The sequence below is a fragment of the Thamnophis sirtalis genome, unplaced genomic scaffold (assembly GCF_051295495.1).
Source record: "Thamnophis sirtalis isolate CommonGarterSnake01/CBP01778 unplaced genomic scaffold, rThaSir2_p1.2 scaffold_3, whole genome shotgun sequence".
Classification (NCBI taxonomy): Eukaryota; Metazoa; Chordata; class Lepidosauria; order Squamata; family Natricidae; genus Thamnophis; species Thamnophis sirtalis.
The window spans coordinates 13511362-13524988 of record NW_028261383.1 but is presented as its reverse complement, the minus strand read 5'-3'; the positions used below and the strand labels follow the sequence as shown (position 1 = coordinate 13524988).

General features: G+C 43.3%; 1 protein-coding gene across 1 annotated transcript in view; it reads right to left on the bottom strand.

Moving 5' to 3' along the window:
* Positions 1-153: 153 nt before the first annotated feature.
* The window catches only part of LOC106549062 (alpha-2-macroglobulin), an 84943-nt gene continuing 71469 nt past the window's right edge, over positions 154-13627 (bottom strand). The window contains exons 29-37 of the mRNA XM_087707994.1: positions 11887-12052; positions 7235-7461; positions 6767-6979; positions 4716-4843; positions 4335-4425; positions 2813-2881; positions 2450-2552; positions 855-896; positions 154-349 (exon numbers count right to left, since the gene is read on the bottom strand). Of these exons, the coding sequence (XP_087564120.1) occupies positions 324-349; positions 855-896; positions 2450-2552; positions 2813-2881; positions 4335-4425; positions 4716-4843; positions 6767-6979; positions 7235-7461; positions 11887-12052 (1065 nt within the window). The 3' untranslated portion in view covers positions 154-323. The remainder of the gene's footprint in view (positions 350-854; positions 897-2449; positions 2553-2812; positions 2882-4334; positions 4426-4715; positions 4844-6766; positions 6980-7234; positions 7462-11886; positions 12053-13627) is intronic.

Here is a 13627-nt window from a genome sequence, read left to right as displayed (position 1 = left end):
CACAGAACAAGTAGTAAAAAAAATGAATTGCAATACTGCACATACAGACACACACACATTGCTGCCAATACTGGTGGAAACACAGATTTGATTATCTTTTAGGAAATAATGAATAAAGTGTGCAGCTAGGAGAAGAAAAACAAAGAAGCTGCCTTGATTCTGAAAACATTTATTTATTTATCTATAGCCACCCATTTTAGTCAATAGCTCTGGGTAGCTCTGCACATTTAATATATTTGTGTATAAAATCAGATGCCTCCTTAGTTTCCAGGAGATTCATTCTTTCCGAGCATGTGCTATTCCTGGAAACATGGCCTGAATCCTTATGCTTTGACTTTCTTGGTATCATCTGTCATGGAAGAAAAGTTAGAAAGTAAGGAAGAAAGTAGGAAAGATTGGTAAAAAACAAAGTTTAGATGGGCATGAGGCAGAAGGCCCAAATGGAATCACCCGCTCCCCATTTTGCTTATACGCAAAATAAATGGAACCAATTGTCATTCTGAAAGAAGCCAGAGATGTAACGATAGATGGTCCTCGACATAGAACCCCAATTGAGCCCCAAGCTTCTGTTGCTAAGTGAGTTAAGGGAGTTTTAAAGTGAATCTGGCTTCCCCATTGATTTTGCTCATCAGAAGGTCACAAAAGGGGATCGTGTGACCCCAGGACACTGCAACCATCATAAATATGAACCAGTGGCCAAGTGTCCAAATTTCAATCACATGAACACGGGGATTTCCATGCCGTTGTAACTTTGACCAGTCACCAAATGGTTTTGAAGTCAATTAGGGTTGTAAATTGAATACCTAAAACCATGTCCCTCAAAACATTTGAGCCAATGGAAACTCATGCTTTACCTGTACTGCAGGGGGCCGTGTACTCGGCTGTTGCAAATTCATCTGAAACATAAAAAAGGAAAATTTGTCAGGGCTGAAGTGTCTCTCCTAACTTTGATCTCCATCATATGATTCATGATATGTTCCAGGAGTACAAAGGAATACAATGTACAGCTTCATATGCATAGTAATAGCTACAGCTAACCCAGGCTGTTGTTAAATCTTGGTCAACGATCCACCCAGTAATATACTGTATTTTTCGGACTATAAGATGCACCAAGATTTTGAAGAGGTAATTTTTTAAAAAAAGTTTTTGCTATCTACGGGCCTCCCAAACCCTCTGAATGCCTCATTTTTTTCAAAAAAACAGAGCATGCATAGGCTTTGGGAGGTTTGTAGAGTGGCTCCTGGAAGCTGGGGGGCAAAAACAAGAAAAATACAGCCCATTTTCACTCATTTTTGCCCTCCCCAACCCCCAGGAGCACTTTGCAGACCTCCCAAACCCTCTGGACATCAATTTTTGTGAAGGGGACGGGGTTTCAGGAGGCAAAAAATTCTGCATTCAGTGTATAAGACCCACTCAGATGTTCACCCTCCTTTGTGGGGGAAGGTGTGTCTTATACTCTGAAAAATACGGTAGTTGCAGGCAAGCAGCACACCCCACATGGAGGTGTCTTGAGTCCTAACTGCCATCTTGATTTTTTGACACACATAACCACACCCACTTCCAAACGCTTCTCTGCAAAGCGGCCTGTGGGCCAGATACGTCATGCACATGTCACACCCACCCCACCTCTGTGAATGGGGAAAACATTGCAAAATATCACTTGATGGCAACGTGACACGGTGAGTTTGACACCCGTGCTCCAAACCATTCCCAGAGATGCATTTAAAAAAAAAACATTCCCAGGGATAGATGACTTGACTAGAGAAGCTATGTTCTGCTCAGCCTCTCTAGGGTGCCACTTCTATGCACCCAGCCAAACAACCCTTATTGATTTGGACTTAATCATGATGCCTGGAAATGCCTGAGCTGGATTGTGAAACACAAGATTGTTTTTAAACAACCGAGTAAATCCCAACATGCAAACCAGCCTGAGGAGGTCGGTTGCCCTCAAATTTTATATGCAGTTCCAAATGTTGTACAAGAGGCAATTTAATCTGTCTCCGTTAAAAATCCTGAACTCTCCCCAAGATTCTAATGGATTTTTCCCACCAAGCAGTGCTTTAAGGCAGCGGTTCCCAACCTTTGCAATGGGGGAGAAGGGAACCGGGCCATGTAAGCAGTGGCCTGGTATGCACACGGACGTAGCTTAACTTGTGTGAAGTAAGTTGCACGCACATTTGCTCATGCACCAAACCGCCACTCATGCAGATTGAGCTGCGTGCGTGCCAGTCCGCTCACACAACCCATTTCTGAATAGACCACAACCTGGTAATGGGCCCCTGCTGTAAGGGCCAAATATATGCCTGCCTTCAGCAAAACTGAAAGTCGTTAATTTCCCCCCCCCCTTTTGAGCCCTAAGGAAAAGGAAGAAAAATGCCGAGCAACTACATGTTGAAAAATAATTAATTAAACAAGCTGATTGGAGTATCACTATTCAGTCCCTTCTCACCAGTTTCATAGTAATCATAGATTTTCACTAAGGCAGGCTTCAGGTCCCAGATGGGTGTCTCCTGCTCCACTGTAAAGGAGAAAGTTTGGACTGTCTTGGGTACCTGCAGAGAAAAGTTACTATGAGGTTACAAACCAGATGGAGAGCTTCTGCAGGCAATACATTGTAGAGCCCTTTTTGTAGAGGATGTGGCACATCGTATCAGCCACTTGAAAAAAACACTCAGCCCATAATAAGCTTGTAACTCCTTGCTTGCCAGAAAAATAAGGTCAAGGAGAAAGGAAGGGTTCCTGCCTTCAATTTTATCCCCTTGAGTGAATGATCTTGTCCCCTCTTTGGGCTTTGCTCCTTATCCTTACTCACCTTGTCCAAGTATAGCAGGACATGATTGATGTTCACTTCAGTCCTCTTGATCTGACTTTCCTCTTCCAGCTTCAGGAGTGGAAACATTTGAAAAACGGAAAGAGCTTTATTAGCATTCATAATGATACTGTTGAACTAGATGGCCATAGAAACAAAGTTAGAAGTGATCTTGTAAGTCACCAAGTTAAACCCCCCGCTCAGTAAAGAATCCACCACAAAGTTGTGGCTAACTTTGGATTGGATGGATAGGTACAATTTTCCATATCATGAGAAAGAATGGCAGCTGCTATTTTCATTGGAGAAAATATCAATATTCAACACATCTGTTTTAGCATTCTTAATCCCCATTTCCAATTACAGGAAGTTCTCAACTTACAACCAGTTGCTTAGCAACCATTCAAGGTTACGATAGACCTCTGCAGGGCCACTCCGCCTGGCTGCCCTCCACCTATGGTCATGTGATCATATTTTAGGTGCTTGGCAACCACCTGCCTTTCTAGTTCTTTGAAGCATCCCACAGTCATGTGACCACGATTTGCAATGGTTTTTACCAGAAACCAGCATTTACTTCTGATTTCCACCAAAAAAAACCCAAATTTCAGACAATAATGCACTGAATGTTCATCAGAAAAAAAGTGTGCTAAAAGATACATATTCATACATATACATATATACACACATACATGTAAAATGGGAGCATTTACTGCTTTTTGTTTTCAGTGCCCAGCTAGGGTAGATCCTACATGTTAAATGCAAAATTTATTTGATGACTTTCTTCCTTCTTTTTTGTGCATTATTTTATTATTAGCGTTGAATGTGTTTTGTTTTGTTTGATTTGCTTTTCTGTTTTGTATTTCATCTTTTTATGAAATGTGTGTGTGTGTGTGTGTGTGTGTGTGTATTTGTGCTGATAAATAAATAAAGGGAGACTAGTATAGATCTATTTCAAGCTATTTAGCTCTCATCAGCTAGCCATACCCTTACTGGGATTTGAACCTGTGCTGTATTCCCAGTAAGGGTATGGCTAGCTGATGAGAGCTAAATAGCTTGAAATAGATCTATACTAGTCTCCCTTTATTTATTTATCAGCACAAATACACAAATGTAACAAAGGCAACAGTAAAAATATTGGGTTTCTGTCTGGATGGTCTCTTGTGACGAGCCGAAGGACAGAGAATGGAAGTAGTGAACTTCCTCCCATATTTGGGCATACCGGGGGTTGTAACTCTAAATACACACACACACACACACACACACACACACACACACACACACACACACACACACACACACACACACACACACACACATATATATATATATATATATATATATATATATATATATATATATATATATATATGTTGTAAGATTAGGTATAGTGAAATGTTGACCGTTTAGTGACCAGAACAACCTGCGACCATAAATTCCAAAGTTGATCGTAGTCGTAGGTCAAGAATTACCTGCATCGAGAAATACAGTACTGAAGGTTTATCAGAAAAGGGAACCTGGGAAAAAATACCTTTTTTACACTGGATTTCACCGGGATGTATCCAGACAGCATCTTAATCTGGACAATTGCCATGTTGGAAACCAGACGTTGGCCAGTGTAACTGAGAAACCAAGAAAGGAGAGAAGACGTGTGACTCATTTTAAAGCAAGGAATAAACAGCCTGATGCAAAATGCTGCATGCGGGTTCATAAAAGGTTGGCCGTGCCCTCAGGGCCTCCATCCAATGTTGCCATTAAATGGAGCTTCTGGAATGTGGAACTCTGGCCTTTCAGAAAGCAGGGGAGGTGAGTAGCAGCCTTCGGACCCTCAGACATGGTCCATCCTTGGAGGAGAAGGGCCTGTATCTGTTCAAGAAAGGAAGGCTCAGCACCGATCCAAGAAAGAGATTACCTGACATTCATGGCAATGTCAAAAGTGATGTGTATGTTGTTTCCTATGCAAGTCTCAGGAATGGTGTGCACCTCCAGCCTAAATGGTGCCTCTTCTTGCTCCAAAGGGACATTGTATTTCAAGACAACCTGGAATAGAAAGACCATCATTTGGGAACATTCAACACTCCCATGACAGAAGAATGTGGAGCAGGGTTGGGTTTCTCCCGGTTCACACTGGTACACCAGAACCGGTTTGTGAAATTTAATGTACCTTTTGGAGCCTGTTCCAAAAGGAAGGAAGGAAGGAAGGAAGGAAGGAAGGAAGGAAGGAAGGAAGGAAGGAAGGAAGGAAGGAAGGAAGGAAGGAAAAAAAGAGAGAGACAAAGATAGAAAGAGAAAGAAAAAAGAAAAAAGGAAGTGGGAGCGAGAGAAGAAATAAAGAAAGAGGGGGAGAAAGACAAAAGGAAGCAAGGAAAGAAAGAGTATGAGAGAGAGAGAAAGAAAGAAAAAGAAAGAGAACTTATGACCACAATTGAGTCCAAAATTTTGGTTGCTAAGCAAGAGCATTGTTAAGTGAGTTTCACCACATTTTCCAAGTTGACCACAACCACCCGGTCACACGCCCACCAAGCCACACCCACCCAATCACATGACCACCGAGCCACTCCCACAAAACAGGCCACACCTACAGAATAGGTTCTAAAAATTTTGAAACCCACCCCTGATGTGGAGGTTTAAAACAAGTGGCATATGTAAAAGCAAGAAAAATCTGGATTCAAATAGACACACTGATCAAGAGGATTTAAAGATTAATATACAATTGAGACCAGAGGCTTTTCTTTGGACCAACAGTCAGAGGAAAAGTCATGGAACTTTATTGTTGTACATCGTAACTGTAGAGAGATTACTGTATGCACAAAGATGGAAAGATTCCCCACATAATAGAGGAATGGTTGGTGAAGAGGATGGAATTCACTGATGTTACCAAATTGACTTATCTGATCAGAGAAAAGACAAATATCTATGTTTATTGCTGACTGGAAACCCATGATGGACTTTTTATTTATTTTATTATTTATTTGTAAAGGTAAAGATAAAGGTTTCCCCTTTCCAGTTGTGTTCAATTCTAGTGGGTGGTGCTCATCTCAGTTTCTTAGCCAAGGGAATCAGCATTGTTCAAAGACATTTCCATGGTCATTTGGCCAGCATGATTATACGCCGAAGTACATAGAACACTTCCCACTGAAATGGTGCCTATTTATCTACTTGCATTTGCATACTTTCAAACTTCTAGGTGGGCAGGAGCTGAGGCAAGAATGGGAAATCACCCCATCGTGCAGCACTCAGTTCTTGAGCTCTCAGCTCCCAACCAGCATATAAAACAACATCAATAATATATCAATATAATACATATACCTATTAAAACCATAAACATTACAAATCTAGTTAAATTGCCAGTCGATCGTTAATCCTTTTCTCCACATCATCCTATCCCAATATCTGGGGGAGAAAGTCAGGTCTTCAGTGCTTTTCAGAGGGCTAGTAGTGCTCCTGGTTCCTGTAGTCTGCAATTTTTCTCTGGAAATCCATTCCCACACCACGATTGTTGGTCTGATGTTAATCTTGAAGTTAATCTATGCTCATCTGGGTGCTGATTGCTTTTTGTTCTCTTTCTGGGAACAAAATTAAACTGCACATGACAATTCATTCCCTCAAGACCTGTTGATGGTCATTAACCCGAATGGTTTCTAAAGCAGGATTGGATGCATTCACAGAAGGCAGGTTCCACGTTATTTCTGAAATGGGGACAGCAAGCCCCCAAGCGCCAAGTTGTGAGCGAATTAGAAATTCTCTGGCTGGCGACCATGAGAAGCAAAATGCTAGTCTTAAATGGCCTAATCTGACCTGGCTGCTCTTATGTTCTCAAAGATGTTCTCCATCCCTTACTTAACTTGCTCACTTTCTTCATGTCTTTTCTTTTCAACTTGCATTCCCATAAGTCCATTGGGAACCCAAAATAGATCATCACTAGGCAGTGACACTGGTCTCTTCTCTCACCAGGGCACTCACCTGCATAAAGATGCAACCGGTCACCTCAGCTGTGTAGTTCCCTGGCCCTTGGAGCAGATCTTCACACTGGAGCAGCAGAGAGTTGTTCCTGTCTACATGGAATTCTCTCAGGAGACCATATTCTGAACTCAAGTTTGCTCTGGTATCGATGCCATCCTTGGAATAATTAAATGTCTTGTATTGGGACAGAGCCTGGAGAGCCACCACCGTATCCTGCAAGAGAAAGCAAAAGAATGGAATGGAACAGAACAGAACGCTGGAAAACCTCCAGTGCTGAAGCGCCCACAATTTCTGAAGTCAAGCTGTAATTGTCCTCACTGTTAGGCAGTGACACACCTTGGTTGGTCATCCTGGGAGCTGAGATTCTGACACATCTGGAGGCCATAACAAGGCATAACATCACATCAGGTTTGTTTCCAATTGCTCCTTCCTGCATCCTCTTGAGAAATTTGTGAGGAGCAAACATACCTGTGTAGAGGCAAATCCTCCACGGGAATTCTGTTGTTTGGTCAACCATTTGACAATGGCTGCTGCTAACGTTAATTCTTCCTCAGAGGGGGACGGTTCTTTGGTCACTAAAGCAAGGAGCACGTAGGAAGTCAACTCTATTTCAGCAGCGGCAGCACGCACGAAGAGTGGAAAATCAGACTTCTGCTTTGGCTTCCAGGACCTCTCCCAGTGGATAGAGCCATCCTCTTCAAAGAGAGAAGTTAACTTTGGGTTACACACACAGTCCATGCACAGAGATATATCAAGTTTCGACTAGTATCTGTACAAAAACATTTGGCCTCCCTGGTATCAAGCTCTATGCAATTGGACAACAGGAGAAGCATGTTCCAGGTGACCTCAATGTACATCCGGTTACTTAACAATTGTTCAAAGTTATGACGGGTCTCCCCACAGCTACCTATAACCAGTTTTAGAGTTACAAAAGTAAACCTACCACCACAGTTAAGCCCAAAACTGATGCCGCTAAGTGAGAAATTTGTTAAGTTTTGCCCCATTTTACGACTTTCCTTGCCACAGTTGTTAAGTGAATCACTGCAGCTGTTACATTAATAACCCAGTTGTTAATTGAATCTGGTTTCTCCATTGACTTTGCTGGTCAGAAGGTCGCAAAAGGGGATCCCATGACCCTGGGACACTGCATCCATCATAAATGTGAGTCATCTGACAAGCATCACAATGTAAATCACATGCCCATGGGGATGGCGCAATGGTAGTGGCAGCATAATGGCCATAAGTCACTCTTTCCAGGGCTCTTGTAGCCTCCAATGGTTACTGGTGGCTAAAGCATATGATGAACCATGATATCCTATTGCCATTCCATTCCATTTATTGAATTTATAGGCCGCCCAATCCAGGAGGACTCCGGGCGGCTTACAGAAATAAGAAATATTTAAAAAGATTGAAACAGATAAGACACAACAAATTAAAAGAAACACAACATGCACTCAGTCTAAGCGGGGCTGGACCTCAATCAAGAGGTCAACAGCCCCAGGCCACAACACAGGAGGTTGGGAATGGGGACACCATTTTGCGGTGGTCCTCCTCCTACCTCTCGGATCGATCACAGTTCGTGTTCACTGGAGGGCAGAGATCGACCCCGAGATCCATCACTTGTGGGGTGCCTCAGGGGTCAGTTCTCTCACCTCTCCTGTTCAACATATATATGAAACCGCTGGGCAAGATCATCTGTGGTTTCGGGGTACGGTATCAGCAATACGCTGATAATACCCAACTTTTCATCTCTACCCCAAACCACCCCAACGATGCCCTCGACATGATGTCCCAATGCTTGGAGACAGTGCGGATCTGGATGGGGAGGAACAGGCTCAAGCTCAATCCCTCCAAGACTGAGTGGCTATGGTTCCCGTCATCCCGATTTGTGCATCACGTACCTTCTTTGATGATAGGGGAAGAAGTTTTACCCTCCTCAAAGACGGCCCACAATCTGGGAGTCCTCCGGGATACGCAGCTTAGTTTAGAAGAACATCTTACGGCCGTGACCAGGGTGGCCTTCTACCAGGTCTGCCTGGTACACCAGTTGCACTCCTTCTTGGATCGGGATGCCCTGTGCACAGTCACTAACGCCCTCATTCTTTCTCTCCTGGACTACTGTAATGCTCTCTACATGGGGCTGCCCATGAGGAGCACCTGGAGGCTCCAGCTGGGCAGCCGCATGGGTTGTCATGGGGGTACCTAGGTGGTCTCATGTTACACCCCTTTTAGGGGCCTGCACTGATAGCTGGTTGTTTTCCGGGTGTGATTCAAGGTGTTAATTATGATCTTTAAAGCGCTCCATGGCTTAGGCCCAGGGTACTTGTGAAACCACCTACTGCCACCGGTAGCCTCCCACTGTCCAGTATGATCCCACAGAATTGGCCTCCTCAGGGTACCATCAGCCAGGCAGTGTTGGCTGGCGACCCCCAGGGGGAGAGCCTTCTCTGTGGGAGCGCCTTCCCTCTGGAATGAGCTGCCCCTGGAGTTTTGCATATCCCCTGACCTCTGGTCCTTCCGGCACACCCTGAAAGTTGGCTTTTTCAGCAAGCTGGCCTGGCCTGAATAGAATAAATTAAATTATTAATTTTAAATTGTTAATTTTAATTTAATCCTAAAATTGATTTAAATTGTCAATTGAAGGTTATTGGATTTCCTATTTAATCTTTTTTAATTTTTGTCATATGTGTTTTTATGTTGTACGTCGCCTTTGGGAGAAGGGCAGCATATCAGACCAATAAAACTAAACCTAACCAAACCAAGAACTGTTGCTGGAATTGGGTATGTCCAATTTAATGAAAAGAAGGACTAGGGGAAACATGATAGCAGTGTTCCAATCTCTCAGGGGTTGCCACAAAGAAGAGGGAGTCAAGCTATTCTCCAAAGAAGGCAGGATAAGAAGCAATGGGTGGAAACTAATCAAGGACAGAAGCACCCTAGAATGAAGGAGAAATTTCCTGACCATGAGAACAATTAATCAGTGGAACAACTTGCCTCCAGAAGTTGTGGCTGCCCCAACACTGGAAGTTTTAAAGAAGAGATTAGATAACCATTTGTCTGAAGTGGGACAGGATTTCCTGCCTGAGCAGGAGGGTTGGCCTAGAAGACCTCCAAGATCCTTTCCAACTCTGCTATTCTAATCTAGATTCTATTATAAATACTAAGCAAAGTGTTGTAAGTCGAGGGCTACCTGTACCCACTCACACCTCTGTGGTCATGTGATCACATTTTGGGTGCTTGGCAACCAACTCACCTTTATAGCTGCTTGCAGCATCCTGCAGTCATGGGAGAGGAAGATTCGTGATGGCTTTCGACAGTTACTAGCATTTTTACTTCCAGTTGATAGCAAAAGACTAGAAAATGGATTCTCTTAGCAACCACCATGGTTACTTAATGACTGTCATAACATACAATAGCAATAGCAGAGTTGGAAGGGACCTTGGAGGTCTTCTAGTCCAACCCCCTGCCTAGGCAGAAAACCCTATACCGTTTCAGAAAAATGGCTATCCAACATCTTCTTAAAGACTTCCAGTGTTGGGGCATTCACAACTTCTGGAGGCAATTTCTGTTCCACTGGTTAATTGTTCTAACTGTCAGGAAATTTCTCCTCACTTCTAAGTTTCTTCTCTCCTTGATTAGTTTCCACCCTTCTTGTTCTACCCTCAGGTGCCCTGGAGAATAGTTTGACTCCCTCTTCTTTGTGGCAACCTCTGAGATATTGGAACACTGCTATCATGTCTCCCCGAGTCCTTCTTTCTATTAAACTAGACATACCCACTTCCGGCAACCGTTCTTCATATGTTTTAGTCTCCAGTCCCCTAATCATCTTTGTTGCTCTTCTCTGCACTCTTTCCAGAGTCTCCACATCTTTTCTACATTGTGGCAACCAGAACTGAATGTAGTATTCCAAGTGTGCCTTACCAAGGCATTATAAAGTGGTATTAACACTTCACATGATCTTGATTCTATCCCTCTATTTATGCAGCCTAGAACTGTGTTGGCTTTTTTGGCAGCTGCTGCACACGGCTGGCTCACATTTAAATGGTTGTCTCCAAGATCCCTTTCACAGTTACTACTACTGAGCAAGGTACCACCTATATTGTACCTGTGCATTTTGTTTTTGTTGCTTAAATGTAGAACCTTACTCTTTTCACCATTGAATTTCATTTTATTAGATAGTGCCCTGTTCTGACCCCCCTTCTTCGCTCATTCACAGACGACAGTCAGACAGACTTAAAAGGAAATAACTTTATCAGACCTGGCTCACGCTGGCTGCGAGCCCAAAATAAACATAGATAAAGTCTCTGGCAACAAGAGTTATGCAGCAGAATGCAGAAACAAAACTCTTACAGCACCAGGTTTTCAGGAAGCAAAATAACTTATCCAAGTGTCTCACAAACTCAAACCGGAACGGAACTGAATTCTCCATAAACAAATGACGAACCACGAACGAACAAGTGAACGTTGACTTCTGCAACCAGGGCATGGCACCTTCAGTCCTTTTATCTCCAGAAGACAACACTAACGAGCCCCAGCTGCATTGTTATTCTTGCATCCCGACTCAACTCACAGCAAACTTCTGCTGAATCACAACAGTGCCCAATATACATAATGATCATAACTTTGAATCCAGTCACCTGACGCCTCAACGCATGACTGCAATGACTTTTAATCATGACTCTGGGTTCAATTACCTTGAGGACTACAATTAAACAGATTTCACTGACCCTCAAGCCAAATAAGCCACCCCATTACCACTCCATTATAAGGTGCTGAGTGTTAATACGTTGCTAATGTGAGAGACAGATTCATTCCATGATGGCCAGAAGGCATATCTTCTCCAGCTCATCTGCCCACTTATTTCCTTCCAGTGGTCATTAGGAAATTATTCATGGAATCGGTGTTTGTTTCCATCCTCATATAGTGAGATGGGCAGCAAATATATTTAATTAATAAATAAAGTATAATTCTGTATGAAAAAAAACTTGGGGTTATAGGCTTGATTGGGGGAGGAGGAGGGTCCAATGAACATTATTCTTTGCACGCCAATAAAGTTTGCTGCACATTTCCAATTTCTTTAGTGGGTACCTAATTTTCATAACAAAGAACTCATTTCTCACCATACTTCACAGCTACTTTTAGAAGGGAGTCCAACATTTCTTGCCTCTTCTCCTCTTTCCCCGCCAAAGCAAAAGCATACGCCAACAGAGCCCGGAGATAAATGTGCATGTTTTTTGCTTCAGTTGCTTTCTCCAGGCAAACTAAAGCATTTTGCACCACGGAATGCTGCAGAGGAGAAGACATATAATGGAAGTCAATATAGAAGTATACAAAGCATATTCATCTCCCTCTTATATTCCTAGTGTTGTGGTCATTTGTAGTAAAGCATAAGCGAAAGTTAATCATCATGGAAATGAGATGTTTGAGGAAAGCTACTGGAGTGATCAGAAGGGATAAAATTAAAAAAACGAGATCGTAAGAGAGAGAAGTGGAATAGATCCAATGTTAAACTATATGCAAAAATGGCAAATTAAGTGGTCATTTAGAGAGAATGTCTTGAGATTTTGTCTATACCATTGAAGCATATACAAAAAGAGAAGGCCAAAGAATACAATACAGACCCAGAAGAAGATGGAGACAAGCAGGGGTGGGATTCAGCCAGTTCAGACTGGTTCAGGCGAACTGGATGCTAATTTTACATCTGGTTCACCAAATTGGCACATAGAAAGACTGGCTGGCCCCGCCAACCCCACCCCGCCACTCCCAGGAATCTCCACGTGGCCTGTTCATCATGCCAATTAAGTGCTGGGCCCACACAGAGGCTCTGGGAAGGCAAAAAATGGGCCTCCCAGAAGTCAAGAAATGAGCCTTTTTCCGGCTTCCGGAGGGCTGAGGGACACCATTTTCACTCTCCCAGAGGCTCAAGATAAGCAGAAAAACAGGCCTCACGGGAGTCCAGAAATGGTCCTGTTTTCAACATCCCTGACACTCGAGGAATGCCTCCAGAGCCTGGGGAGGGCAAACCCACACACACCGTCATGGTGCAGAGGTGGAGTAGACCACACACCACTTTGTATCTCCTTCAACACTTGAAATGTGTTGAACACTTGAAAAGAGCCAACACTTGAAAAGAGCCAAGGTGGCGCAGTGGTTAAATGCAGCACTGCAGGCTACTGCTAGATCAGCAGTTCAGCAGTTCAAATCTCACTGGTTCAGGGTTGACTCAGCCTTCCATCCTTCCGAGGTGGGTAAAATGAGGACCCAGATTGTTGGGGGCAATATGCTGACTCTCTGTAAACCGCTTAGAGAGGGCTGAAAGCCCTATGAAGCGGTATATAAGTCTACTGCTATTGCTATAAAACAAAATGGAGGGCGGGGGAGGAAGGTTCCCGAAAGGAGATTGTGGAGAAACTCAGGATCTCAGCAAAGCCCTGTGATGAAATTGGCTTTATTATTCATTTAAGTTGTTAACTTAAACAGTCTTTACAACAATACACCAACAGCAAGCTGATGGTCTAATTGATGCAAGCCACTTGGTATTTTCTTCCTCCAAGGAAAAGAAAGAACCCAGAAGCTCAGGATGAATGAAGAGCAACTGTCAATCCTTGCGCTGCTAATCTTGGTATTTCTGCTGCCTGAGCCCCTACCAGCTACTTGCTCTTCCTACCTGCTCCTGTGTTTTGGGAACGAGTCTTAGCAATTCCAAGTCCAAGATGAGAATGCTGGTGGGTCAAGCATGAGATGAGCAGGAGCAGGCAAATCAAGATTGCCTCTGTTATTTGCTAAAAGAAGCCCCTTCTTTCCAGTTCACACAAAAGCCCTTAGACAGAAAGTCAAAAAGGCTTCACCCTAATGTGTTGA